The following is a 27,068-nucleotide window of genomic DNA, read 5'->3' on the forward strand; positions in this document are numbered from 1 at the left end:
TTGTCTTTGCCAGCTGATCACCGACTGGCTGGGGAGTGACCGGTGAGGAAGATACGGCCCCCTCGGCTTCCCACTCAGCTCCAACCCACTGTTTCAAACACCCCTCCATGTCTACATTTCAGACTCACGTTTCTCCAACCAGCAGGGACAGGAGTTCTCTCTGGGCCCGCCTGAACCCCCCAGCCTTGCCCCGCTCAGGTGCATGCCCAACAAATCCTGCTGGAGCAGCTGTTCCTTCTCCCCCCGCACTGAATGCGAGAAACGCGACCGGCTGTTCTGAGCGAGAAGAGAACGGAAACGGTCTGGAGACGTGAGCGCTCACCGTGCCCGCCGTCACCCTAAAGCTGCCTCTGGACAACGGGCACGCGCCCCCCGCTGGTGGCAGCTGCCGCAGCCGCCGGGGGCAGACACAGCGTGGCAAGAAAAACGTCTGCACCTTGCCCACCGTACAGCTTCTGCCTCAGCTACCGCAGGTGGAGCCGCCCCAGGGCTGAATCTGGCCGTTCACTGGGGAAGACCAGGCCTACGCCGGCTCTCTGCCCGGCGCCGTGCACCCACGGGCCACACCGCACACACAGCGTTAGTGCGCGCAGGGCGAAAGCGGGGCTCACCGCCCACCTCAGGCGGCCGCAGCTGGGGACGAACGGCTGGGCCCGGTCTCGGTGAGGAGCCCCATCAGAGCTGCCCAGCGGGAACAGCCCGCAGTCCATTCACCAGAGGAAGGGTCTTTCCCCAACAATCTCAGCATTACCGATGGGAACTGGCTGCGGGCCGGACGTACAGCATGGGAAAGCAATCGGGGAGGGCCAGGCCTGCAAAGCCCAGGTCAGGGACAGCCGGGCTCCTCCGCTACTGGGGAGCGTGCTCAGAAGCACTGTGGTTTTGCACAGCCACACACGGCAGCCCTGCCATCTGTTGCAGCACAGCATTCTGCGACTTCAGAGCACCGACCCCACCGCGCTGGCCATCACTAACCTTTTTTTTTTAATGTCAAGGTCACCGGCTGCCAAGGAAGCGCTGAGCGATGGGCTGATCCCCAGGGTAAACCACGAGGGCTTGTTTCAGGCTACAGCCGTTTGGGAAATGTCCAGAATAACCTCTGCAAGCATGTTAACTGCCCTGAGTTACCATCGAGGGAGAACTCCAGCGCGGACAGTCCCCGGTGGCCAGCCGCACTGCTCACGCAGGGCTCTGGGGTAGTTCCCAAATGGAGCTCGGCACACTGGGCCAGTGGGGGCAGCCCCGTGGCTTCCAGTGCAAACAGCACCAGCAGCATGGCCGGTTCAGCTGGCATCGCCAGCTCCAGGCATTCTCTACAACGGTGGAGACAGGGCCTGGCCGAACCGCCAGGCACCTAGACAGCCCTGGCTGCCTGCAAGCAAGCTGTCAGGAGGAGAGCACCCGCATGTAGGTCGCAGGGCAAGGGAAGGAGGTGAGAGAAATGCAAAGGTGCACACCTGGCTCCAAACACAGCCGTTCTGCAGCAGGGACTGCAACCCTTGAACACACGGGTTTACACAAATGGAGTCAGCCCGGCTAGAGGGTCTGGGTAGCGCCATCCACAGTCGCCAAACGGGGAGCCTCACGGCGAGAACAGGAAGGACCCCCCGCCCGCTCTCAGATGACACTTCAACTTCTCACTGACTGGAGCCCGTGCCCTACTCGCCCACCTGCCTGGTCATTCACTATGCCACCAGCACGGCCAGGCGCGGCCCATGCAGAGGGCCCCAGGACAGGCGGATGGAAGTGGGAGCCCATCAGAACAGCAGCAGCGACCACGCCTGGGGTGACAGACCCTTTCTCCCTTCCGCCCGGACCCCCTCAGGCCCCAGCTGGGAAGGGGGAAGCTGCACTGCAGACTCCTGGCGGCGGGGTGTTCTCCCAGGCAAATGCATGCACTAACCAAGATCTCAGTTTACGAGCGCTCAGCCCCTGCTCCCACGGGGCGAGTGAAACACTCAAAAGAAAAAACAAGAAAACCCAACACAGAACGGCAGCAGCACCAGTCCCAGGCTCCAGCTCTGCTCCAGGGATCAATTTCCCCCAACCCTTGCACAAGGCTGCGGGGCTCCAGGGAGCTCTGAGAACAGGAAGCCAGTGGTGTAATTTTGAAGGAAATTCTCAAAGCCAAGCCATTAAGGGCTAAAAAGGAGGCTGCATCCAATCCTATCGGAACAGAACAAAATAAAACACACCATAATGGCAGGTTCAATATTGAGAGTAACCCAATTCCAGATTTCCTCCTCTTAATCCTCCAGGAACCCGCAGATGGCTGGGGAGGGGGGCTGTGCCCAGCCAGTTGAACAGGGGCTGTCTCTCTGCCATTCCCCCACCTTCCCCCCACGCTCTGAAACAAGGCTAGCCCCCAGGAAGCACCACGGGAAGAGGGAGGTGCGGATGACTGCTAAGTGGGGGCAGGACTGGACACAGGAACACAGGCAGGACTGCTCCCTCAGGCCACCAGGGAACTCCATCTGAAACGGCCATGGCATATTGATTTCCTCCATCTCTGCTTTCGGTAGCTCTCCGGCTCCACACTGAGCACCCTGGGGCCCTAGACGGATGCAACATTCATCTTGCTGGTTAAGAGGAAATCCACCACCACATACATCTCTTCTGGTCTCAGATGCATTGGGATCAAACACGCCATATGGCCCATGCCTCCAACCCTCTTCTTCAAATCCCAAACCCAGCACACGGGGATGGACCCGCTTACACCCTACCATGTTTCACTATATTCTTTGCGGCTTTCTGACCTCTCCACTTCCCTGTACAGTTGGTTACGCTGTGCATGCAGGGAGGTTTGCGGGGCAGGAGTTGCAGTAGGGCCTGACTGATTCTAGTCACCAGGCTCTGGGTTTGAGTGCAACATGGACAGGTCAAACAAACCCCACTGTCAGCCTGTGGAGCTCTTCCATAAAGCAACCTTTGGAGGGACGTCAGCGTTGATTCCCCTCCCCAGGACTCAATGCACCTTTCCTAGAGACCCTTGTGTCACACCCACCACCCCCCTGGCCAAGAACTGCCCAGCATCCTCTGGCCCGGGGTCACGGAGTCCCCGGGCGATGCCCTGGAACTGCTCCCTACGAAGCCAGGCAGGACTCTGGTGAGGTCTCCTCTCTGGGAGCAGCCTCAGGGCAAACAGCTCACACAGCTTCCACCTTCCTGGGTCTAACCTCGGAGCATTCAGCATCCTCTGCCTCTCTGTGCGCTTCCCACAGTGAGTCCACCCAGGCAGGGCTCCTGGGGAAGGTAGAGGGTCCTGTCCCACAACTTTGCAGTCAGACGTGACTCTCAGCCAGCCAGCAAAACAGAAGGTTTATTAGACGACAGGAACACGGTCTAATACAGAGCTTGTAGGTGCAGAGAACAGGACCCCTCAGCCGGGTCCATTTTGGGGGGCAGTGAGCCAGACAACCATGTCCGCACTTCACTCCACGACCCCAGCCAGCCTCCAACTGACTCATTCTTCAGCCCCTTTAGCTCTCACCTTGCAGGGGAGAAGGGCCCAGGCCATCAGTTGCCAGGAGACAGTGTCAGCCATTTATGTACACTGGCCCTTTGCTCTCCAACAATTACCCCCCTTTATCGCACCACCTAGAGACTTAAGAAATGCATTGGGGAAACCGAGGCACCCCTACAGTATTCAAAGGAAACATTAAGAACAGTCCCACTTTGTCACACCCGAGGTCACAGGAGTGGCAGCAGGTAACTTGGAAAGGGCCTGGGAAGACCAGAGCACTGGCTCTTGGCCCCTGCCACCCAAAGCTGCAAGCCTAGATCTGCTGGCCACAGCTTTTAGAAAACTGCCGTTTCCTCTGAAATCACTGGGCCGGAACCTGGGGAAGCATCGTCCTGGAGAGAATGGCCACAGAGCTGGAGTTTCTCCCCTGAAGTACCGTAGGCCCAGCAAGCAGCGGTGGGCACCTGCAGACAGCTGTGCCGCGAGCCATACGGGCAGAATCAGAGAACCCCAGGGACCGCAAGGGTCAGCAGGTCTAACCCTGCCTCAGTGCAGGTACCGTGGGGGAAGGTAGGTGTAAAGAAAACGCTAAAGAGAAGCCAGAGGGAAGCCCTTGGACCATCTGCGAATGTCACCCTCCCCGTGGAGTCGGGAAGAGTCTGCACGGGCAGGCCTAGCTCCAGCAGCCCGAAAGGACGTATTCCAACAGCACTCCTGGCTAAGGCATGCAGAGCGCGTCTGGCCCAGCAGCCCCCAAGAGTTCAGCCGGGCTGGAGGCTCCAAGCCCTCGGTCTCCACGCACTGCGTGCAGCCCACGTGGAGGCCGCGTGTGGAACAGGGAAGGGAGCGAAGCTGTGTGAGCTGGCTGCCTGTGGGGAGCAGAGGGACAAGCCAGCCACACACCACCTTGATGGGGCTGTCGCTCCTCCACCGCTCTTGTGCAATTGCACGGCGGACGGGGGTGTCGACATGTAGCAGACCGTCTCCACAGAGTGGCTAACAGCTGCGTGGTGCAATCTGCCATGTCAGGGGTAGGCCCCCCTGCTGCCCCAGCCCCGCCCACCCCCGGAGCTGGCCTGCCCAGCCTGACAGGGTACCCAGGCCCAGCCACGGAAAGTCTGCCCCAGCCAGGCCCTCCGCTGTGGACTACCTGTCCCCACGCATCAGGGAACGAGCTGCCGCGCTCACCACATGATCCATCACACGGCGCTCTGCCGGCATCCCTGCTCCGCACCTGCCAGGCTGCCAGGAAACACATGTGACCCTGCTGGGGCGAGCGCTCAGCAGCCCTTTCTTCCCCTGATTTAGCTGCTGCTAGGTGTTTTCCTCCCCTGCCTTGCCTCACCCCACTGCCGGGCTCGCACACTCAATGCCGGCCAGGTGGGACTCCCCAGCGCCAACACCAGCAGCCCTGGCTCCGGGGCCGAGTGACCAACACAGGCACAGGCTGCCCCTTCCCTAGGCTGAAAGAAAGGAGCCCGTCAGACCCAGCACCAGGCCCAGATGACACCTTTGAGGGAGCACAGGGTGCCCGGGGGATGCCCCCCTTCCGCCCCACATTGCATTTGCCTGCTTTAATCCTATTGTTTAGAAAGCAGGCCTCTCCCCTCGACAGCAGCAATCGCTTCTGGCTTGGGCTGTGCGGTTTCCCTCCAGTGCCGGAGCACCCCCCCTCCCCGCCTCCATCTCCTCCCCTTCCCCCTTCCAAAGCAGCTCCAGCTGTCAATGGCTCAGATTGGAAGTGCAGGTACGGGGCTGGCTCGCTGCCCGGCTCCCTTGTGTCTGTCTGGTGAAAGAGGAAGCCAGTCCACCTCTGGAATTCTTCACTCTCTCCTCATTCCTACTCCCCACTTCTCTCCTGGGGCCGCGGGGTCAGTCTCTCTCTCTCGGTCTCTCTTTTTTCCCTTGCCCCTATCGGATTACAATGCAGGCAGTGTTCACTCCAAATCCCCCACTGCACGTTAATTCTGCTCCTCTGTCTCGAACTACCAAACTGCCTTCCTGTGCCTCCTGTCTTTCCAGGCCTTCTCCGCTATTTTTTATCTCTGACAAATAGTGCACGTCAGCTCCAACTGGAGCGAGCGGCACGGGGAAGGGGAAGGGGCTGGGGGAGCAGCCGGCATCCCAGGAGGAGAGCGAGCACGCAGACATGCGGACCAGGAGCCAGGGGTCAGCTGGACAGCACAATGAGTCCCGAGAGCTCAGAACAGACACCCTGGCCCCTCCCCAAGCCCTTGGCTGGTGTGTTAAAACCAATATCGATTCCAGAGTCCAAAGGGGAGGCATCGGAGTCCAGTGCTTGGAGCAGGACTCCTGGGATCCCTTCCCAGCTTTGACACGGACTCTCTGGGTGACCTAGGGCAGATTACTTTGCCCCCGTGCCTCAGTTTCCCTCTCTGTAAAAGGGGATCTTACCAGCTGGCCTCACAAGGTGGCATTATGAGGCAGGGCTGTACAACGCTCTAGTGGTAAGTAGGAGGAGCACACCGGGGGGGACAGACTCCTGGGGCGACTGCTCAGGGGGCAGGCCTTGCCCCCAGATTAAAGCTGTGTGGGATCCCACGGCAGGGGTGCAGCAGGAGAGTACTCACCGGGCCCCAACTTGGAAGGAGACCTTCCACAGACACCGGACAGGCCACGGATGACAGCGCAGGAAGGGACAGGGCGCAGGACTCTGGACCCCTCCACGGGGTGAAGCAGGCCTCGGCTTTGCCTTACCTGGGCCAATGGCTTCCCTCTGCAGGAAGAGGATGCAGCCCTTGCCGGCCTGCTGGGCAGCCGAGCCAGACCGCAGCTGTCTGGTCTGGTTGCAGGCAGCCTTCTTCCCCATGGGCTGATCAGTACGTGACTCCCACAGCCCCACATCCCTGTAAGTAACAAACCTCTGGACGTGCAAGCTGCCCCCCAGCTGCTAACAGGCTGTCCTCAGAACGCACCTGGCTGACAACCACAGGAGTCACTTTCCTGAGCACGCTTGGTTGCTGGCTCTGCTCCCTGGAGACAGAGGGGAAGGGGCAGCAGGTCTGTGTCCTGGAGACCCCAGCACAAATGAGCTTTTCACAGCCAGTGGCCACCCCCCTCCACTTCACCCCTCTTCCTGGCCCTGTCACAGCCACAAGGACCAGGCGGCAAAGGTAGAGAGTGGATAGCATAGGGCCCACTCAGCACTAGAATGGGAGGACAGCCTGCAAGGCGCCTGTGACCTCCTGCGGGTGCCCATCAGCAGGGCTGGCCCCCTGACGGCTATCTGCTCCCCCGTGGCCAGGCTGAGCCGAGTCCGGGCATCGCCAATGGCAGCTTCCCCAGCAGCATTCAGGAAGCTGTGCCCCCAGAGTGGCAATCTCACCGTAACACGAGAACGGCCACACCGGGCCAGACCAATGGTCCACCTAGCCCGGCAGACGCAGCGGCTGGGGGCCAGGGCTTCACAGGGAGTGAACAGAACAAGGGGATTACCGCGTGACTCATCCCCCATCGTCCCCTCCCAGCTACTGGCGGTCGGAGGTTTAGGAACACCCAGGGCATGGGGCTGCGGCACAGCCCCGGGTCCCCGAGCCTGGCAGCAGAGCAGGACCTGGGGCAAATGCTGTTCCCTTGCATTGGCACAAGAGCAAGGGGGAGCAGTCCTGCAGCCCAAGAGGCTGGTCCCTGGCTCTACGCCCTGAGCTGCACCTAGGCCCCGGCCACCACCTCTCCCCACACCCCAGCCCTGGCTTGGACTGAGACAGAGCCCTGCTCCCCCACCGCTAAGGCTGGCAAGCGGGGTCCCCATGCCACGAAACCGGGGGGGGGGGGTGGCAGTGGGGGTGGCAGAGCATCTCCTGGCAAAGAGGCACGATCAGCTGGGTTCCCCCACCACACACAGGAAGCTTTAAGGCAGTTAATGAGGGGGAAAGCGCTCACTTGCTTCCTCTCCTCCCAGACCATGGTGGGGACGGCAGAGGCTGCCTTGGTGCTCTCCCCCAGCCGCAGCCAGGCCTGATTTATGGAGGGTTGTTTTCTTTAGCAAAGCCAGCTGTCAGCGGCTTTCCTGTCGGTGCGTCTCACCCTGCACCTGGAAGGGCCGTGGGCCTCGGGGCCAGACCTCCTCTTCCCAACGGGCTCGGAGCGAGAGCGAGCGGCAGGCACACACGTGGGCTCTGGGCAGAAAGCTGCCCTCCCACCCCACGCTGGGCAGCACCCAAACGTGGGGTCCCCCCTCAGGCCAGCCCCCCGCTGAGCTGCAGCCCCCTTGCGCTAGGCCATCTACGGGCCTCTGACCGTGCTCTTTTCAGGCCAGTGCGACGTAGCCAGGACGCCCGCACCGCTATTCCCCCGTGGTGCAGCCCCAGAGACAGGGCCACCGAGCAAGGCACAGCAAAGCAACCGAGGCAGACGCTGCTTAGCCACAAGCCAAGGGGCCTTCCCGACCCCAGCCTCCACCCACGCCCCACAGCACTGCCCCTGCTCCCCAGATGCCGGCAGCCGGTGCACGAGCCTGTCAATGGCTCCCCCCCAACCCCCGGCCGACTTACTGCCCGCAGCAGAAAGTTTCCCTCTCCCCAGCCAAGATTCCTCCGTTTTGGCTTCTGCTCCCACAAGCCCAAATCAAGTGTTAATGTTGGCAGGTTCCACTTTCTGCTTTGACGCTGCTTGGACTTTTCCGTTCTCGACACCTTGGGAGCTGCTCCCAAAGGGGACGCAGACCCCCGCGTGCCCCACAGCACTCTGCCTTCCTCGCTAGAGCCCGGAGCCCGGCAGGTGTCTCTGGGACTTCGCCATAGACACAGGGACACCGCCTCAATGGTGTTCATCCACCACGCGTCTACCCCGCCGGGCACACACCAGCAAGGGGGGGCTTGGAGAGGCGGGGCTGCACCCACACAGCTGCAGGGAACAGCCCGGTCCCATCGCTGTAGAGGAAGGTTGTGGTAAGGGACGGCCACAGAGAATTTACACCAGGGCCAGAGGTGGAGATACCCCCCCACCGGCCGCCCCCCGAAGTTTCCCCACTGCTCTGAGCTGGACACGGGTTGCTTCACGGGGGGGGGGGGGGGGGGGGGGGGACGACGACACGGGACGGACGGACGCAGCTTTCCTCAGGCCGTATGGGAGGTTCACCACTACAGCCCTGCTCAGCACTTTGGGCCAGCCCAGCTCGGAAGCTGCTCCAAGTGGCTGCACTGCTGGGAAAGACCCCTTTGGGGAGGGGATATCTCCATTCCCCCAACCCTCACCCTACAGGGCCCCCTCCATGGCTCTTGGGGCAGCAGGCCGAACCCCATGGTTCAAGGCAGGACAGCTAATGAGGCATGGGCCAGAGGGGAGGCCAGTGAACACTGCACGGGAGGGATGTTCGGGGTCCTCTAGCGGGGGGGGAGGGGGAACCCACACAAGACAGTTACTTGATTTTAGGGTGGGGACTGGATCCAAATCGACTGGGGAGCTGCCAGCACCAGCCGACAGCCTGAGCTGGCTGCAGCCAGCACCCAGGGCTGTGCCCAGACACCGAGTGTCAATCTGATCTGAATATGACCATTAACTCCTCTTCGGGGTGCTGCCTGCACCCACGGGGCTGCCTTGCTTGCAGCCTGATTGCCAGAACCCCCTGCTGGCCTCCCCTGTAAAGCAACTGCCAGCATCTTGCTTCTCTGCAGAGCAGGCCCAGCTCGTTAAAGATTATGAGAGGCGAAGGCTGAGCACAGCTCCTCTGCTGGCTCTGAGAACAGGCCAGGGAGGGGGAAGAGCGGGAAGGGGCCCTGTGCAGGTGGGTGGCAGCCCAGGGCACAAGCCACTGGACAGCGGCCTGTAGGACACTGCTTGGGGCCAGTGGACACACGAGGGCTGGCCAGCTTTCCCTCCCCCGGCCCCGGGGCAGGAACAGTTCCAGCAGCACCAGCTAACGCCTGCCCAGGGCCTCTGCTCTGCTCGGGACTCAGGCGGGGGACCCTCTTTCTGGGCGAGCTCAGAGATGCTTCTGCCCCTCACTCCCACAGAGAGCCAGCCACATGCTGGCTCTAACCAGGCCCCGCACAACCCCGGGGGACCCTCCTCTCTCAGCCAGCTGGGTGCAGAGCTAGAGCGGGAGGAAAGGCAGTGGGATTAAATCCCTGCCATAAGATGATGGTTCAACGGGTACCACAGCCCCCCCCCCCCCCCCCCCCCCCCCGCAGGTTCTATATGCACCTGCATCTTTCCCCCCCGCCAGCCTGGCTCCACCACGCTAGGCAGGACCAGGCGGCATGGTGAGCGCACCCCACAACCCAGCAGAGCAGCCCCCAGGGACCTGCCAACAAGAACCAGCCCCAGTCTTCTGTGTCAACATTCCCGCTGCTCGGAAAACAGCCCCTGCTCCAGCACAGCCCATTAAAGAGACATTTCCTGCCAGTGCGGGGAGAGAGCAGAGGAGGGCCCAGGGCGCATCCAGGACGACAGCCCCTTCAGAGCCATCCTTCAGGATCGGAGCCCAGGACAATGCTCTGCACCAGGCTCACAGCCCCGCTCCAGAGAGACGGCAAGTGCCACGTGTGACGAAGTGGGACTGTTCTTAATGTTTCCTCTGAATAGTGTGGGGGTGCCTCAGTTTCCCCTAGGCAGTTCTTAAGTATCTAGGGGGTGGAGTAAGGGTGTATGATCATTGCAGAGCCCTAGAGGGCAGGTGTGTGAAGGGGTCTGGACACAGAGAATGGCCGACACCCTGTTTCCTGGCAACTGATGGCCTGGGCCCTTCCCCCCCTGCAAGGTGAGAGCTGAAGGGTTGGAGAACAAAGGAATCAGGTGACCTTCTGGCCCGGGAAAGGAACAAAGCCCAGAGGAGGAGGGGCTGGAGGGGTTTTCAGTTTGGGGCTGGCTGGGACATGGAGTGAAGTGCAGACGTGGTTGTCTGGCTCACTGCCCCCCAGAATGGACCCAGCTGAGGGGTCCCGTTCTCTGCACCTGCAAGCTCTGTTTTAGACCATGTTCCTGTCGTCTAATAAACCTTCTGTTTTACTGGCTGGCTGAGAGTCACGTCTGACTGCGAAGTTGGGGTGCAGGACCCTCTGGCTTCCCCAGGAGCCCCGCCTGAGCGGACTCGCTGGGGGAAGCGCACGGAGGGGCAGAGGATGCTGAATGCTCCGAGGTCAGACCCAGGAAGGTGGAAGCTGTGTGAGCTGCGTGTCCTGAAGACAGGCTGCTCACAGAAAGGCGACTACCCCAGAGTCCTGACTGGCTTCATGGGGAGCAGTTCCAGAGCATCGCCCAGGGACTCCGTGACAACTGGTGGCAGTGGTGGGATGTACTGCACCCCGTGGATGGCGCTTCCTGCAGTAAGTGACTGGGGAGCAGTAACACGAAGGGGGATTGCCGAGGACCAGGCCTGCTGAAGGCTCAGAAAGGAGCGGTTTCGGGGGGCGGTTAACCCCTGGGAGTGTGTGACCAGCGAGAGGGACTGTGCAGTAATGGGGTCCCCCTGGGGACTGCAGTGAGCAGTCTCAGGGGCGGAGGAGTCTGCCGCTCGACCCTGGCAAAGAGGTGGTGACCTGGAGAAGGGCTGGCACACTAGGGGTTCTCCCTGGAAACCGTGGGGAGCTGAGAACACACGGACCTGTGAGTCCACAACAGCTTGGGAGGAGCGGAGTGACGGCCTGTCACCGTCTCCTTAAGAAGGACATTGTAACCCTGTGCAAAAAGAGAGGGTTGAGCTTTGGAAAGTTCACCAAAGCAGAGTTAATCGTGCAGCTGGAGGAGGATGACCGCTCTAAGGAACAGATTCCTGACCCCAACTGGGGCTATAGCAGGATCTGGGAGCAGCTGGAGTGGGAGCCAGGCATCGCCAAGACTCCTGTCCCCGACCAGACGAGGGTCTTCACGATCGGGTTCCCCATCGGGGGATCGAGACGGACGGGATTGGAGCTGAGTCCGAGAGAGCAAGAGGACCGTGGGAGACAGCGAGAGCCCGAGAAAGAGCTGCAGAAGCAGCAGCAGCATGAACTGGCGTTGGGGGAGCGGAGAGGCCTAGGGGACCTCCCCGGGGTGAGTGGGGATAGACCCCGGGGTGCCAGTTCCGCAGGGAACCTCGAGACTAAATTGCTGCCCCTGGTTAAGGATGGGGGGGAGGTGGATGCCCACCTCACTGCCTTTGAGCAGGCTGGAGATTTGAACTAGGGGGACCCTGCGGAAAAGCCCCGGTGTCTAGCTCCCTTGCTGGGTCCCAAGGCCATAGACTCCGTCAGCCAGATGGGTGGGGAGGTGGACAGGCTCCCACTCCTGACCCCAACCTATATGTCGGTGTGGAGTTTCCTGGGGCCAGGCCCCTCGGACCTCCAGTGGGAGCAGAAGGTGATGGTCAATGGGGAGACATTCTTGGGGTGGCCAAAGGGCATGGGCTGCATAAACCTTCCCACATGCGGCCTGCGAGTGCTATCGACCACCCCTGACCTAAGGGAGGGCGTGAAACCGGAGGGGCCTGGTGTAACTCCTACCAAGGAACGGGAGAGATGCTGGGGCATCCATGGGAACATTGGTGGCTTCGAACTTCCCCAGGTCACCGGCTAAAGTGACCCCGCTCAGTTCGATCTCGAAGGGGGGAGAGATGTGACGAAGTGGGACTGTTCTTAATGTTTCCTCTGAATAGTGTGGGGGTGCCTCAGTTTCCCCTAGGCAGTTCTTAAGTATCTAGGGGGTGGAGTAAGGGTGTATGATCATTGCAGAGCCCTAGAGGGCAGGTGTGTGAAGGGGTCTGGACACAGAGAATGGCCGACACCCTGTTTCCTGGCAACTGATGGCCTGGGCCCTTCCCCCCCTGCAAGGTGAGAGCTGAAGGGTTGGAGAACAAAGGAATCAGGTGACCTTCTGGCCCGGGAAAGGAACAAAGCCCAGAGGAGGAGGGGCTGGAGGGGTTTTCAGTTTGGGGCTGGCTGGGACATGGAGTGAAGTGCAGACGTGGTTGTCTGGCTCACTGCCCCCCAGAATGGACCCAGCTGAGGGGTCCCGTTCTCTGCACCTGCAAGCTCTGTTTTAGACCATGTTCCTGTCGTCTAATAAACCTTCTGTTTTACTGGCTGGCTGAGAGTCACGTCTGACTGCGGAGTTGGGGTGCAGGACCCTCTGGCTTCCCCAGGAGCCCCGCCTGAGCGGACTCGCTGGGGGAAGCGCACGGAGGGGCAGAGGATGCTGAATGCTCCGAGGTCAGACCCAGGAAGGTGGAAGCTGTGTGAGCTGCGTGTCCTGAAGACAGGCTGCTCACAGAAAGGCGACTACCCCAGAGTCCTGACTGGCTTCATGGGGAGCAGTTCCAGAGCATCGCCCAGGGACTCCGTGACACCACGCGCAGAGAGTGTCCAGCTGTACCTCAAATTGGCACTCCGCCAGCACCCCTCAGTCCTGAGTCACAGCACCCCTCAGTCCTGAGTCACAGCACCCCGACACCCAGCCCTGGGCTTCTGCCCAGCTCTGCCAGCGCCCCTCAGTCCTGAGTCACAGCACCCCGACACCCAGCCCTGGGCTTCTGCCCAGCTCTGCCAGCGCCCCTCAGTCCTGAGTCACAGCACCCCGACACCCAGCCCTGGGCTTCTGCCCAGCTCCGCCAGCGCCCCTCAGTCCTGAGTCACAGCACCCCGACACCCAGCCCTGGGCTTCTCCCCAGCTCCGCCAGCACCCCTCAATCCTGAGTCACAGCACCCCGACACCCAGCCCTGGGCTTCTCCCCAGCTCTGCCAGCGCCCCTCAATCCTGAGTCACAGCACCCCGAAACCCAGCCCTGGGCTTCCCCCCAGCTCTGCCAGCGCCCCTCAGTCCTGACCCGTGGCAGTTCACTACTATTCCAGGCTTTCCAAAAAGAACACATAGGAACGGCTGTACTGGGTCCATCCAGCCCAGTGCCTTCCGAAAGCGGCCAGTGCCAGATGCTTCAGAGGGAGCCCATTGAACGGGGGATTTCCAATGCCTGTCACCAGTGCCAGCATCAGGCAGTCAGGGACATCTGAAGCAACCATCCCCCACTTCCCAGAACAGCTTTGCCAGTACAGTCCTAGACTTTGCCGAAGTGCCATTCGTGCAGCAGACACATGCTCACCAGAGACCGGGCCGAGACAACGCCATGGCGCATTCAGAAATGGGCACCGATCCCTAACGGAGAGGCGGCTAACTCGGCCTTATTTACATAAGAACGGCCGCACTCGGCCAGTGCCATGGCCCACCTAGCCCAGGGTCCTGTCTTCTGACTGCTCAGTGCCAGGTGCTTCAGAGAGAATAAACAGAACAGGGCAATTTATCGAGAGATCCATCCCCTGTCGTCCAGTCCCAGCTTCTGGCTGTCAGAGGTTTAGGGACACCCAGAGCATGGGGTTGTGTCTCTGTCCATCCTGGCTAACAGCCGATGATGGCCCTAGCCTCCAGAAACGTGTATCATTCTTTTTGGAACCCAGTTACAGTTCTGGCCTTCACCACATCCTCTGGCAAGAAGTTCCACAGGTTGACTGTGCATTGTGTGAAGAAACACTTCCTTATGCTTCTTTTAAATCTGCTGCCGATTAATTTCATTGGGTGACCCCTGGGTCTTGTTATGTGAAGGGGTAAATAACACTTCCCTAGTCACTTTCTCCACACCTGTCATGATTTTATAGATCTCAGTCATATCCCCCCTTCGTCTCTTTTTTAAGCTGAACCGTCTGTCTTTTTTAATCTCTCCACATATGGAAGCTGTTCCACAACCCTAATAATTTTCACTGCCCTTCTCTCTACCTTTTCCAATTCCAATATATCTTTTTGAGATGAGTTGACCAGAAATGCACGCAGTATTCAAGGTGTGGGCGTACTATGGATTTATAGAGAGGCATTATGATATTTTCTGTCTTCTTATCTATTCATTTCCTAATGGTTCTTAACATTTAACCAGCTTTTTTGACTGCCACTGCACATTCAGCAGATATTTTCAGACGACTCCAAGATCTTTCTTGAGGGGTAACAGCTAATTAAGATTCCATCATTTTGAATGGAGAGTTGGGATGATGTTTTCCAATGTGCATTAATTTGCATTTATCAACATTGAAGAGTTACAAAGGGTTCTCACTAAAATGGGTGACTAGGCAACAAAATGGCAGCTGAAATTCATAGTCAGCTTTAGAACTATCTTGTATACTTTTGTATTGTCTGCAAATTTTGCCAGCTCACTGTTCACTCCCTTTCCCAGATCATTTATGAATTTATAGAACAGCACTGGCCCCAGTACAGACCCCTGGGGGACACCACTATTTACCTCTCTCCATTGTAAAAACTGACCATTTAGTCCTACCCCTTCTTTCCTATCTTTTAACCATGAGAGGACCTTCCCTTTTATCCCATGACAGCTTGCTTTGCTTAAGAGCTTTTGGTGAGGGACCTTGTCAAAGGCTTTCTGAAAAACTAAGTACACTATATCCACTGGATCCCCCTTGTCCATATGCCTGTCGACCCCCTCAAAGAATCTAGTAGATTGGTGAGGTATGATTTCTCTTTACAAAAACCGTGTTGACTCTTCCCCAACAAATGGTGTTCATCTGTGTGTCTGATCATTCTGTTCTTTGCTGGTACAGGCCAGTAAGCCCAACGACAGTCATTTCCAGGGGTGCCTCTGGAGCCTGTTTTTAAAAAATAGTTGTTATATTCGCTGCCCTCCAGCCATCTGGTGCAGAAGCGGATTTAAGCAAGAGTTATTAGTTCTGCAGTTTCACATTTGAGTTCCTCCAGAACTCCTGGGTGACACCACCTGGCCTGGTGACTTATTCCTGTTTAGTTTATCAATTTGTTCCAAAACCTCCTCCACTGACACCTCAATCTGGGACAGTTCCTCAGATTTGTCACTGAAAAAGAACGGCTCAGGTATAGGGATCTCCCCCACCTCCTCTCCAACAAAGACTGATGCAAAGAATTCATTTAGCTTCTCTGCAACGGCCTTGTCATCCTTGAGTGCTGCTTTAGCACCTCGATCGTCCAGTGGCCCCACTTACGTTTGGCAGGCTTCCTGCTTCTGAGGTACTTAAAAAAGGTTTGCTGTTAATTTGTGTGTCCTTAGCTAGTTGCTGTTCAAATTCTTTCTTGGCCGGCCTGCCTTATACTTTCACACTTGACTTGACAGAGTTTATGCTCCTATTTTCCTTAGTAGATCTGACTTCCAATTTTTAAAGGATGCCTTTTTGCCTCTAACTGCCTCACAGTTTAGCCATGGTAACTTTTTTTGGTCCTCCTCCTATTTGTTTTATATGGTATATACATTTAGTTTGAGCCTTTATTACTGTATTTTTAAATAGTCCGTGCACTTTGCCGCCATTTCACTCTTGTGATTGTTCCTTTTCATTTCCATTTAACTAGCTTCCTTATTTGCATTCAGTTCCCCTCTGTGAAGTTAAATGCTGCTGGGCACTACCCCTCGTACTTCCATAACACCAAAGGCCTGAACGAGGCCTGGGACCCCACCACGCTACTCTGACAGGTGTGGCGACTGGCCAAGATAAACCTGCACCTGATCACCCTCTGGCTCGTGCCTACACCAGATTGGGCCCTAACCCACTGTTAGCCTTGGCTAGGTCTGTTGTAAAAACACAGGAGAGCGGAAGTTAACTCTGCCATGGACCAGGCCCCACTGGGCTAGGTGCTGGACAAACCCAGAACCAAAGAAACTTCCAGCCCCCAAGAGATGGCAAACACACAGCAGCGCCAACCCTGGCTGCTCCAAGGACCTACACCTGTTCATGTCTTTTCTACGGCACATATCAGTCCCACTGCCCTAGTATCTAAGCACAGGACGGTCCTCAGTGTCCTCAAGTTGGGCAGTGCTGTAATCCACATTTTGCTGACTGGAAACTGAGCCACACAGAGGCCAAGTCCTGAGTTTTGACTGCTTATTATATTTAAAATACAAGGGCCACCGTGAAGTTAGAATTGTGATCCAAAGCTGCCCCTGCGTTACTGAGAACCCCCGGGGGACAATGAGCAACACAACGGTCAAAGCCCCATTGCTGTGTCTGGCTGCTTGGTTTCCCTCGGCATCTCCTCAGCTCGGGCAGCTGGCCCTTCCCCAGCCAGATTCTTAGTGCCAGGGGTTAGCATTTCCAATGGTGCACGCACAGGTCTGGCCATTCTGCTTTCACTGTCGTGCCGCTGGGAGAAGCCGTGAGTTCGTGGGTGGGCCCAGTTTCTCTTTGTAACATAGCCTTAGGCAAGGATTTCCGTTCCCCACTTCTTTTGGGTAAAGTAGCAAACCTAGCAAGGCCTGCAGATCAGTGCCCGGGCCCTTACAGGGCTCATGAGGAGCATCCAGCCTGAGCCCGTCCCTCCCTACCAGGGCAACCCTTTGAACCACTACAGAGAAGAAACGAGGGCTGTGCCATGCCAGGCCATCGCCCCCTCAGGAGAACCAGCCAGCCTCCCCAGGAGCACCCCCCGCTCCTGGCAGGTGCCCACATGGCAAAGGGCTGTTTTTGGGGGGAACAGACACCTGTCCTGGCACCAGAGCCCTGCAGGTGCTTTGTCATCTTCCAGCCCTTTAGTCCTCAAATGGCTCGGACTCAGCAGGCACGCCATTCCCCTCCAGGCGGAGGCCAGGCCCAGGAGAATGCCAGCAGAGGGGGGGTTACAACCCAGAAGGGATTAGGATGAACTCCAGCTAGAGCCTTGTGCGCCTTCTCTACTGCGGGGAGCTGGGCACCGGCTCCCAGGGCACCATCAGTCCCCTCTCCTGAGCCACGGGAGCAGCCTCCTTCTATGGGAAGCCGACAGGCAGGGGGGCGCGGCTCTCCCACACCTGGCTCAGGATGGGCTGGCCAAGCCCTACTGGAGACAAGACGGAGGGACACTGGCTGGCCAAGAGACAGCCAGGGTGGGTGCCGCACAAACCTGCTCCCTGTACAGAAGGGTTTCCTCAGTGAAGGAAGCCGTCTGGGGCTGCAACTGGAGGATCGGAAAGTGGGGGTAGCCGCATGGCCAGGAGATGGCAACCTCTACAGAGGAACTCCGGCCTTACCTGCTCCTCAAGCCCCCTTGCTGCTACTTTAAACAACCAGAGTGGCCACAAGAAAGTCAGAAGCAAGCAAAGGGACCTCATAACCCCCTCCCACGCAGCTAAAGGGAGCCAGAGGAGACTCTTCCCTAGCCCCATGCCAAGCCTGGAAAGTTTCAGCCCAAAGGAGAGTGAACAGACAGAGTCCATCTCTCGCCGAAATGCACCATGCCTACTCAGTGTCGCCCTGTTACGAGCACGGACATAACAAGACAGGTGATGCACTGAACCCATGGGCAAGAGGTGACGAGGCGGACCAAGAAGAACCCAGAGCTGCAAGCTATCAGAAGGACATGGGAGGAAGCTAAGCCTGCAGCAGGAGACTGGTGAAAAAGACAGGCAATGGTGAAGGCCCTGTGGACGAGAGAGGCAGAAGCCAGATGAGCAGGGGACAACGGGGGTCCTGGTAAGCTCCTCAGGGCCTGCCCAGGCCCCAATGCTAGGCTAGCTGGAGTCATTCCAGTCAGGTTCCTGTAGCAATCTCCTCACTATGGCCTGCCAGCTCCTACAGGGACCTTTGCAAATGCTAGCCCCACACTCCCCAGTGGGGTGATCTCCCTGCTTTACACATAGGGAAAAGGAAACCCGGGGCGGGAGGAAGTGACTTGCCCAGGCCACCAAGCGAGTCTGTCAGAGCAGGGATTAAAGGGCCTCTGCCATTTACCAAAGGAAAGTGAGGTTCTAGTCATCCCCATGTCCCTTGTGTGCCGCCTCCCCATCTTGCCATCCGGCTCCCACTCCGGAAGGAGGCCAGGCTTTCAGCAGCAGCCATCCAAGGGAAAGGAAGCTCTTCTCTTTAACGCAGATGGACTTGCTTTGCTATAAAATCCAGGGCCTGACTGTCACCCACCTCCACTGCGCCGAGTAACACGTAATGAAAAAACCGGCTGTGGTAGGAAAACCTGACTGGAGAAGAGGAAAGAAACAAGACAGACCAGTGCGGGGGCAGCTGGACAGAAAGGGGGTTTGGGGCAGACACCCCAGCCTGGGAAGGAGGGGAAGCTGCGGAGACGGGAACTCGACCCTTCCCGCCGAGGTGAGAGGGTGAAGTGGTGGCGGTGGCGGGGGCGTTCGAGAGCCGGGGACGTGAATGGTTTTCAAGATGCGGCTGGAATCGGGAGACCCACTTTCCCAAACAAAGAGGACTTGCTCTAGAGTTCATGAAACATGAGAAAGCACCCCCTCTGCCAGGGGGCAGACTGGGAGCTAGCCTAGCAGCTGGGGGTGGGACACCGAGGGACGGGGGACACTCAGGGAGCAGGGGCTGTGGCCAACCCTCCAGGCAGCTGTCAGTTCAGTAGCCAGCAGAAGCCAGTAACAGCGCTTGGCTGCAGAGCAAAGCAAAGCACGGCTCCCGGGCGTGCACTCAGCAGAGGCTCCGTGCGCTCTAGAGTTACAGCCAAGCCCCGGGGGCGAGTGCAGGCACACAGGCTGCACGGCTACTGCGGCTACTGCGGGGGCTGGAACCCAGAGCGCACCGGCTCTAGCAGGCATGCAGCCACCCGGAGAAGCCAGTTCAGCAGCAGGGACCCTCCTTGACTCCCAGCCTGTGCAGAGAGACGGCTGCGCTCAGCGACTGGGCGTAGGGCTCGTTGACGCCGCAAACCGGGGGCTGAATGAGCAGCATGCCACCTTGCCCCACAGGAGCACGCCATGCGGACCCTGCTCCAGTGCGGCGAGATGTCCCGGGGCGCAGCCTGGCACCTGCCCTTCGAAGGAGTCATATACCGAACGGCACTCCTGGACTTTCCCAGCGCCGGAGCAGCGGCCGCCTGGGTGCTCCTGCCCAGCAGGCTGGTGTGATGCAGTCACCCCTGGCTGCTGCGCAGCGGCCTGCCACGTAGACAGACGCCGCGGGAAATCCCTACAGCTCCCCTGACACCTGGGAGCGGGAGGGCTCCCTGCAGTGCGTTTCTGAGCAGGGCAGGGCACAATGCTGCACGACTGTGAACCCACCAGGAACCCCTGGACAAGGCTCCCCAGGATTCCTCCTGCTCCCCACAGCTGTACAGAGATGAGAGTCTGGTCCTAGAGCTGGGCAGATGCTAACACCCCCGAGCACCCCAGGCGATGTGCCCCTGCTAACACAGACCCCTTCCCTGAGCCTGTCTTACATAAATAAACCCCCCAGACCTGCAGGTGGGAATTCATCAGAGCGCCCCAGTCCCACTCTCCTGCTAAACCTCCCCCTCTATTCCCGCTCCACAAGAGGGGCCTGCCTGCACAGAGCCGCTCCTCCGTGGGGCCGGGTGCCTGTGCTTTGCTCGCGTGAGCCCAGAGCCTCTCCTGTAGCAGAGCCCGGGGCTGCCGAATTCCCACCACGAAACTAGCGCGGCCAAGGAGCCGCTTTCCTTTCTGGTGAAATAAATCTTTCCCAATCTCTCTTCGTTACAGCTCAGTTAAGTAGCCAAGCTCCGTAACCTTATCCCCGCTTCCCAGAAAAATAAAATACTTCATGCTGGGATTAAATGAAAACCAATGGAGCAGCAGCAGCAGCAGCAGGAAAAGACACAGGACAGAATGACGTGGGGTTTAAAAACAGCAGCGAGCGGCGCCGGAGCCAAGGCATTCCTGAGCGTGGCGAGGAGCGAGCGAGCGCTCTCGCCTCTGCCAGCCAAGCCGCCGTGCCGGACGGGCGCGGCCATACACACACACACGTGGACCGGGGCGGGCATCAGATCTTTGTCCCAAAGGGATCGCCTGTTGCGGGAATTACCTCAGCACGTTTGCATTTCACCCTTCAGGTTCCCTCTCCTGCCTCCAGCCCCAACAGAGCGGGAGAGTGGGGAGAACGCTGGGAGTGGCTGGGTCTCTCTCCCAGCCTCCGGGGGCAGATCCGTTAGGACTGCTGGCGATGAGCGAGACCTTGGAGAGATTCTGGTCCAGGATTCTCCTTTCCTCTCCCCACGCCCTTTCAACGTGAAGTGTTCCGACCATGGCAATACCAGAGCCTCTGTGTAGGCCGACCAGAGGCACAAGGGTCCCTCCATGGCCTGCGCAGCCAGTCAGCTGTTCACCTTCGCCCCTCGCGCTCGCTCTCAGCCATTGCTGCCACCAGCTTTCTCCCTGAGCCTGGCAGCTCTCCCCAGTTCAGTGCTCTCTGTCCTGTCTACTCCCTTCTCCCAGATCACTAGTGACCCTCATGAAGATCAGACCTAACACGGAGCCTGTCACGGAGTCCCTGGGCAATGCTCTGGAACTGCTCCCTACGAAGCCAGGCAGGACTCTGGGGCAGTCGCCTTTCTGTGAGCAGCCTGTCTGCAGGACACACAGCTCACACAGCTTCCACCTTCCTGGGTCTGACCTCGGAGCATTCAGCATCCTCTGCCCCTCCATGCGCTTCCCACAGCAAGTCTGCCCAGGCAGGGTCCTGGGGAAGCCAGAGGGTCCTGCCCCACAACTCCGCAGTCTGACGTGACTCTCAGCCAGCCAGTAAAACAGAAGGTTTATTAGACGACAGGAATATGGTCTAACACAGAGCTTGTAGGTGCAGAGAACAGGACCCCTCAGCCGGGTCCATTTTGGGGGGCCGTGAGCCAGACAACCACGTCTGCACTTCACTCCATGTCCCCAGCCAGCCCCAAACTGAAACTCCCTCCAGCCCCTCCTCCTCTGGGCTTTGTCCCTTTCCCGGGCCAGGTGGTCACCTGATCTCTTTGTCTTCAACCCTTTAGCTCTCACCTTGCAAGGGGGGAAGGGCCAGGCCATCAATTGCCAGGAAATAGGTTGTCGGCCATTCTCTGTGTCCAGACCCCGACACACACCTGCCCTCTAGGGCTCTGCAGTGATCATACACCCTTACTCCACCACCTAGATACTTAAGAACTGCCTAGGGGAAACTGAGGCACCCCCACACTATTCAGAGGAAACATTAAGAACAGTCCCGCTTCATCACAGAGCCACACGCCCCACAATGCTGCCTGGAGGCTTGGGCAGGCTTGGAGCAGAGACCCATCATTCCTTTAGAAGGGGAGGTCATGGGCTGGATCTCTGGCTTTCCAGGCCAGCGCTCTGCCCATGACATTAGGGAAGCCGCTCCAGGCACTCCAAGCAGGGGGAGTGCTCCACACTTCCCTGTGGCCCTTGTGCCTTGGAAAGATGGTGGAGAGGCTGGCATGCACCTTCACCTGTACCATGGCGGGGACCACAGCCATTGCAGGGGGAGCAACGTCTGCCACAGGGGCTATGAGTGATCCCTGCCCTGCCTGGGGGCTAGGGGAACGTTCAGACTGTTCTCAGCTCCTCTGTGCCAGGCCTACAGACGTGCAATGGTTACACTGCCCTGGCCTTCGCTGAAGAGCCCTTTGGGTACACTGCAAACCGGGAACGACATGCAATACCTTGGCCTCACTGGGCCGCCACAGGGGAATACAGACCCAACGTTAGGCGTCACGGGAGAGCCACCCACATTTCTACAGTGGCGGGCCTGGCTCCAGAACCGAGCATGCCGCGCTGCCTACATTCGGGGGACTGCGGTAGGCTCTGCAATCAGCAACAATTTGTACAGCTCAGGTGCAGCCTTTGGACCTCTGGCCAACAAGAGCCCTGGCTGGATAAAGCCTGGGCAACCTGCGTGACCGATAAAGTGCAGACAGGGGAGGATCTAATGGGGTTAGTTCTTCAGTGTAAACCCTGCGCCTTCTCCTTTCAGCAGACACGATGCCGGTGAGTTTCCAGCAGCGGGAACGAGATCTCAGCAGGTCTGCTTGGGAGGAGGAGATTTGCTTCAAAAGGGACGAGCTGAAAACTGAGCCGGAGCAGAGCATGCAGACCTCGCACACAGAGGGGGAAAAATAAATGGAAAAAAGTTTCCGCTCCTCAGCTGAAAGTTGTTGTGGGTTTTTCTCTCTCTCTCTCTTTTTGGGTCAGAGACCTGATTGTTTCAGTGTAATTCACTGATGTAATTCCTTCCAGAGTAAGAAAGTCTTTCCTGTCCCGATTGAGCTGCTGTGCGAACACTTTAAATATCAAGTCTGGGGCAGCCAGAAAATAGAGTCATTGAGTTCCTCTTTTTTATGATTGTATCAGCACCAGTTAATTGGTTTCTTTTCCTTACGCCACACACCAGCCCCGCTTGGGCCTCGTGCTCTGCTCAGGGTAGCTCTCTGCAGAGCAAGCCTGAAGCAGAAGGGTTACTGCACTTTCGCCCAGTGCCAACAGGCAGCACAGAGCCAGCCTGAGTTTCCATTTGGAAATGCCAGCCTGGCCCAGACAGAACCCAGCTGGGACGGCGTGCAGGAGGAGGTAGTCTCACAGCGCCGACCTATCCTGGGGTGGCAGCGTGCAGAACAAGTCTGCCTCGATGCTATCAAATCCCTGCAGCTCCAACACCCCGATTGCCCCCGCCCCCGAAACACAGGCACGGCGCAGGGAGAAACTTTCCACTCTGGCTGCAGGACCTGGAGGCCGAGCCTTCGCCAGCCTCTTGCAGCTGCTGAGGCTGCCCCACTCAGGCGAGCCCCAGCCACTCTACCATCCTCCCAGCGGCCCAGAGTCCAGCCTGAGACGCCGAGGGCAGGGGAACGCCTTGGTGCTAGAGCCCTCCAAACCCCTTAATAGGGAGCAACGAACTAAGGGACAGAGCTCAGACCCCTCCCGCCCCATCCAGGGTGGGTAAGCCAGGGCGTGCGGAAGGCTGGGAAGCGTAGCAGCTGGGCTGGGCAGCCCTTTGCCCAGACCCAGGCTTTCCGCCCTCCGAAGAAAGCTCCAGAGCGCCTCAAGCCAAGACCATCAGGAGAGGCGGCGTCTGAGGGCCCAGCCGCACGCGGAGAGGTTCACCACCTGGCTGCCTCTGCTGTCCCCAGCCAGACAGTCGGGTGTGGCATCTCCTGCCAAGGCAAAGCGGGAACAAGCAACCTACAGAGAGAGCCCATGGACCCGCCCAGCGCCCCCAGCAGGGGAACAAGAGCTGCTCCAGGCTGCACCGGGCCCTTGGCCTCCTGTTACGCTGCCACAGGGGCACATGGCTCTTTGCTCAGGCCTCACAACCAAAGACAAACAGGGGAGGACGAACCGCCACGCCGAATCGGACCATGTGAGGGGATGCCTACCCCACACAGCCCCTGAGGGGGTTCATCTGGGCATGAGAGGCCAGTTAACGCACCAGGCAGCACTGGGGGGAGAGCAAGCCAGGCTAAACTGAGACTGAAGCCCAGCTGGGGAGGGGCTGGATGGTGACTAGAGAGCCAGGAGGTTTGTAGAAGAAAAGGGCTGCAGGACAAGTGTCTGCTGTCACTCTCCAAGGCACACAAGAGGTAGGAAGCCATCTGGGGAGACGGCAAGGAGCCTGAGCGAGCAGACCCTGGCTGCCAGCTCCAGGGTCCCGGGGCTGGAACCGGAGTAAAGTGAGAGCCTGGGTTCCCCTACCGGCCACGGAGAAAGGTAGGGCGAAATCCCTTGAAGTTAGGGGTGTGGGGACCATGGAGCCCAGAGACCGATGGAAATCCCACTGCAAGGTCATTGGACTATCACGGAGTTGGACTCCCTGCAGCAGGAGGGACCACCGCAGCAACAGAACGACTGTTGGCAGAGGGCACCATATGGGGAAACGGCCACTACGCATCACCTGGCCATGAGGAGGCGCTCCCGCGGTGAGCCAGCCCCTTTGCAGACCAGGAGCCCATCTAGCCTGGTATCCTGTCTCTGACAGCGGCCAAGACCAGGTGCTTCAGAGGAAGGCAGAATTCACTCCAAAGTGGACAATTATGAAATAGCAAAACACAGGGAGAAACTTCAGTCCGTGGCTGGCTTACACCCTGATGCAGGCATGGCTAAAGCCCTTACACTTTTACTGTCGCTCAACAGAACTCTGGTGCTCTCATAATCCATGGGAATGCCTAGCATTCGTTACTTTTGCAAAGCATTTGGCATCAATATCTTGTGGCAATGAATTCCACAGGCTAATTGTGTGTTAAACCCTTTACATTATGTGTGGGAAGAGGGGTGAATAAATCAGTTTTAAATTTGTGCCTTTTCCATCTCATTGATTATCCCTTTACTCCTGTAGCCGAGATGGTGGCAGGACTGCCCAATTTACCTTACCCACACTCTGTTATTTTACAGACACCGATAGAGTGTCCCCTTAGATTCTAAACTAAACCACCTCAGTCTTTTAAACCCCTCTGCGTACATAAGGTCGTGTCAGGTCTTGGACTGCTCCCCTTGGCCCGCTCTGGAGCACTCCCCCCATTTCTGCGGTATCCTTTCAAGATGAGGAGATCAGAAGTGAGCACACGATTCCACAGACGGACACCGCATTGATTCATAGATGATTTTCTGAATATCTCCCCATCCCATGTCTTACGCACCCTGACTTGGTGGGCTGCTCTCTCTGCTGCTGGGCACCAAGCCCAGGCTTTCATGGCCTTGTCCTCCGACAGCCCTTGGATGTGTGAGAAGAGCTCACGCTATTCCTCGCAACGGGCGCTACTGATGAACATGCTGCCCATTCACCTAGCCTAGCAGGGTCTGAAGTCCCTCCCACGCTTCTCTAGCCCTGGCTTGAAATGAACGAGGGTCTCTAATGTTTCCGGGATGGGAGCAGAAAGGAATGGGCATGTTTTGGAGGAGAAGGTAGCAAAATCATGACGTATTTTCCTCAGCTGCATCAACGAGCAGGGGGCGGGAGAGAAGAGACCCCAAAGAGATGTGTGAGCGGGGCTGTGCACGAACTGGCCCTCAGCCTGGCACAAACAGAGCAGGACTCCTGCTGGCTCTGAGCAGGAAGGATGGGGCCAGCTGCCCACCAGCCCTGGGCCGAGGCGCACTTCTCTGGAGAACACACTGCTCCTTAGACCACGCAGGGCGGCAGAGTGCGGCAGATGCGTGGAGCTGGCAGAGCGAACTTGGAGCCTACATATGCAGGAGAAGAGCGAGGCTGGCTGGCCTGTTACACCAGGCTCGCAAACTGCAGCACCCCTAAGCGCAGGTGTCCGCACCGCTCCCCCCGCAGTCAAACCAGCTCTCACAGAGCCAGCACGAGCCTTGTCATCCGCAGGGGGCAGGTCAGGAGCCTCCGGGCCTCCTCCTCCAAGGAGACCATGCACTTGGCTCCAAGATGCTCCCAGCCAGGGAGACGAGGCGTTCCACCCCATCCCATCAGTGCTGAACGAGACAGTCACCACGGCGGTGAAAAGGACTGAATGCCCCTGCCATGCAGCCCATGGGTCGGCACGTGGGGCAGGTGTGCCCTGATGCCCCAGTCCTGGGGCAGGGGAGAGGACGGGCAGTCCAGCCAGCACCTGTCCCCAGGGTTAAGTAGCGAGGGTGTAGACAAGCAATCCCTGGCCTTATGGCCGTATGGCTAATTACGGCCTCTCGGCTGCCTTACCTCACACCCCTCTGAGGCCACTGTGTGGGGCTAAGGGCTGGCACCTCTCCAACGAGATGTGCTAAGTGTTTAATACGGTCTGGAAGTGGGAAGCCCCAGGCATCTGCTACAGCTAGCCGGTCAGGAAGCACGCACACACACACACACGCACCCGCAGTGATGAGTTTAAGAAGCTGTCTGCCAGCAGTACATTCTGAAGGGTTTTTTCCCCTCTCTTGGCTAATCAGCTACTGAAAGAAGAGCTCCCTCAGCCCCGCCAGCCATGGCACTCTCCCCCAGCCCGGGTCAGCTGCGCTGCGGAGGAGGGAAGTGGGCTTGGAACGGCCGGCGGCTCACTGAGGAGCACTCAACGCACCTTCATTCATTATCCACTGACATATGGAATAGTCATTGCGGGAGGAAACAGAACCAAACAAAAGCCCCAAACTGCTTCCTCCCAGCGAGGCCTGACAGCCCCTGCAGCCATTCATCTCAGCCCCGTGGAGAGGAAGAGACACTTGGACGGGACGACAAGTGTTGAAGTGGCTGTGGGGCCTGGAGGTGGGGAACGGCCCCCCCAAAGGGAGCTGCCTTAATTGCCAACCTGCCCAGGGAAACGTTTACACATCCTGTGCTTTCATGTCCTTCACCACGCGGGACCTGAGCACTGACAACCAAGAGCGGGTGCGAAGGGAGAGGGCCCCGCGGGCGATGCGGAGTTCCCGTGCCCGAGAACGCCCGGCCAGGAAACCAAGTTATTTTGTTGTGTCTCTTCTCAGAGCACACAGTGGAGTGTGATTTGGGCGCCTGGCCAGCCCAGGCGCTGACGCCTGCCAAGCGAGCGGGAGCTCAGGGAGAGGAAATTTAGTCTGCGTTAAGCACGGGGGCACTGTGGGTCACAGCTCGGATTCTTTAGGACAGAGCTCCGAAACCCACGCACCCACAGCGGCAGAGCCAGCCAGCCCAACGGCAGCCCGAGTCACAGCCCACGCCCGGGGACGCCACCACGCAGCGCCCCACTTCCCAACTATCCAAGTGTCATCTCACCACTGGAGGCCGGGGGCTGTTACAGGCGACATGGGACCGGCTTCGTGCTATGCACAAAACACCCCTCCGCAGGTCATCGGCTCGGCACAAAAACCCGCCAGGAAACAGGCAAAGGAGCTCCCAGGGGGCAGCCAGCACAGCACCAGCCACGGGCAGCCCTGGGGGCTCGGCAGCCGACATTACCCAGCATGCCATGCAGGCCGCTCACTCAGACCTCCACCGCAGGGGCTGGACCTTTCTGTGCAGAGCAGGAACAT

The 27,068-nt window shown here is 58.6% G+C and overlaps 1 protein-coding gene across 4 annotated transcripts in view; it reads right to left on the reverse strand.

Annotated features, from left to right (window-relative positions):
- Positions 1-27,068, reverse strand: part of BOP1 (BOP1 ribosomal biogenesis factor) — a 110,894-nt gene that overhangs the window by 56,577 nt on the left and 27,249 nt on the right. Inside the window, exon 1 of one of the 4 annotated variants that reach the window (XM_075124866.1) lies at positions 6,182-6,343. The exons of 2 other annotated variants lie outside the window; for them this stretch is intronic. In XM_075124866.1, the coding sequence (XP_074980967.1) occupies positions 6,182-6,328 (147 nt within the window). In that variant the 5' untranslated portion in view covers positions 6,329-6,343. Of the gene's footprint in view, positions 1-4,651; positions 4,700-6,181; positions 6,344-27,068 lie in introns of those variants that run through there. One more of the 4 variants, XM_048837057.2, reaches the window with a different exon arrangement.

This window comes from Caretta caretta, chromosome 2 (assembly GCF_965140235.1).
Source record: "Caretta caretta isolate rCarCar2 chromosome 2, rCarCar1.hap1, whole genome shotgun sequence".
Taxonomy (NCBI): Eukaryota; Metazoa; Chordata; order Testudines; family Cheloniidae; genus Caretta; species Caretta caretta.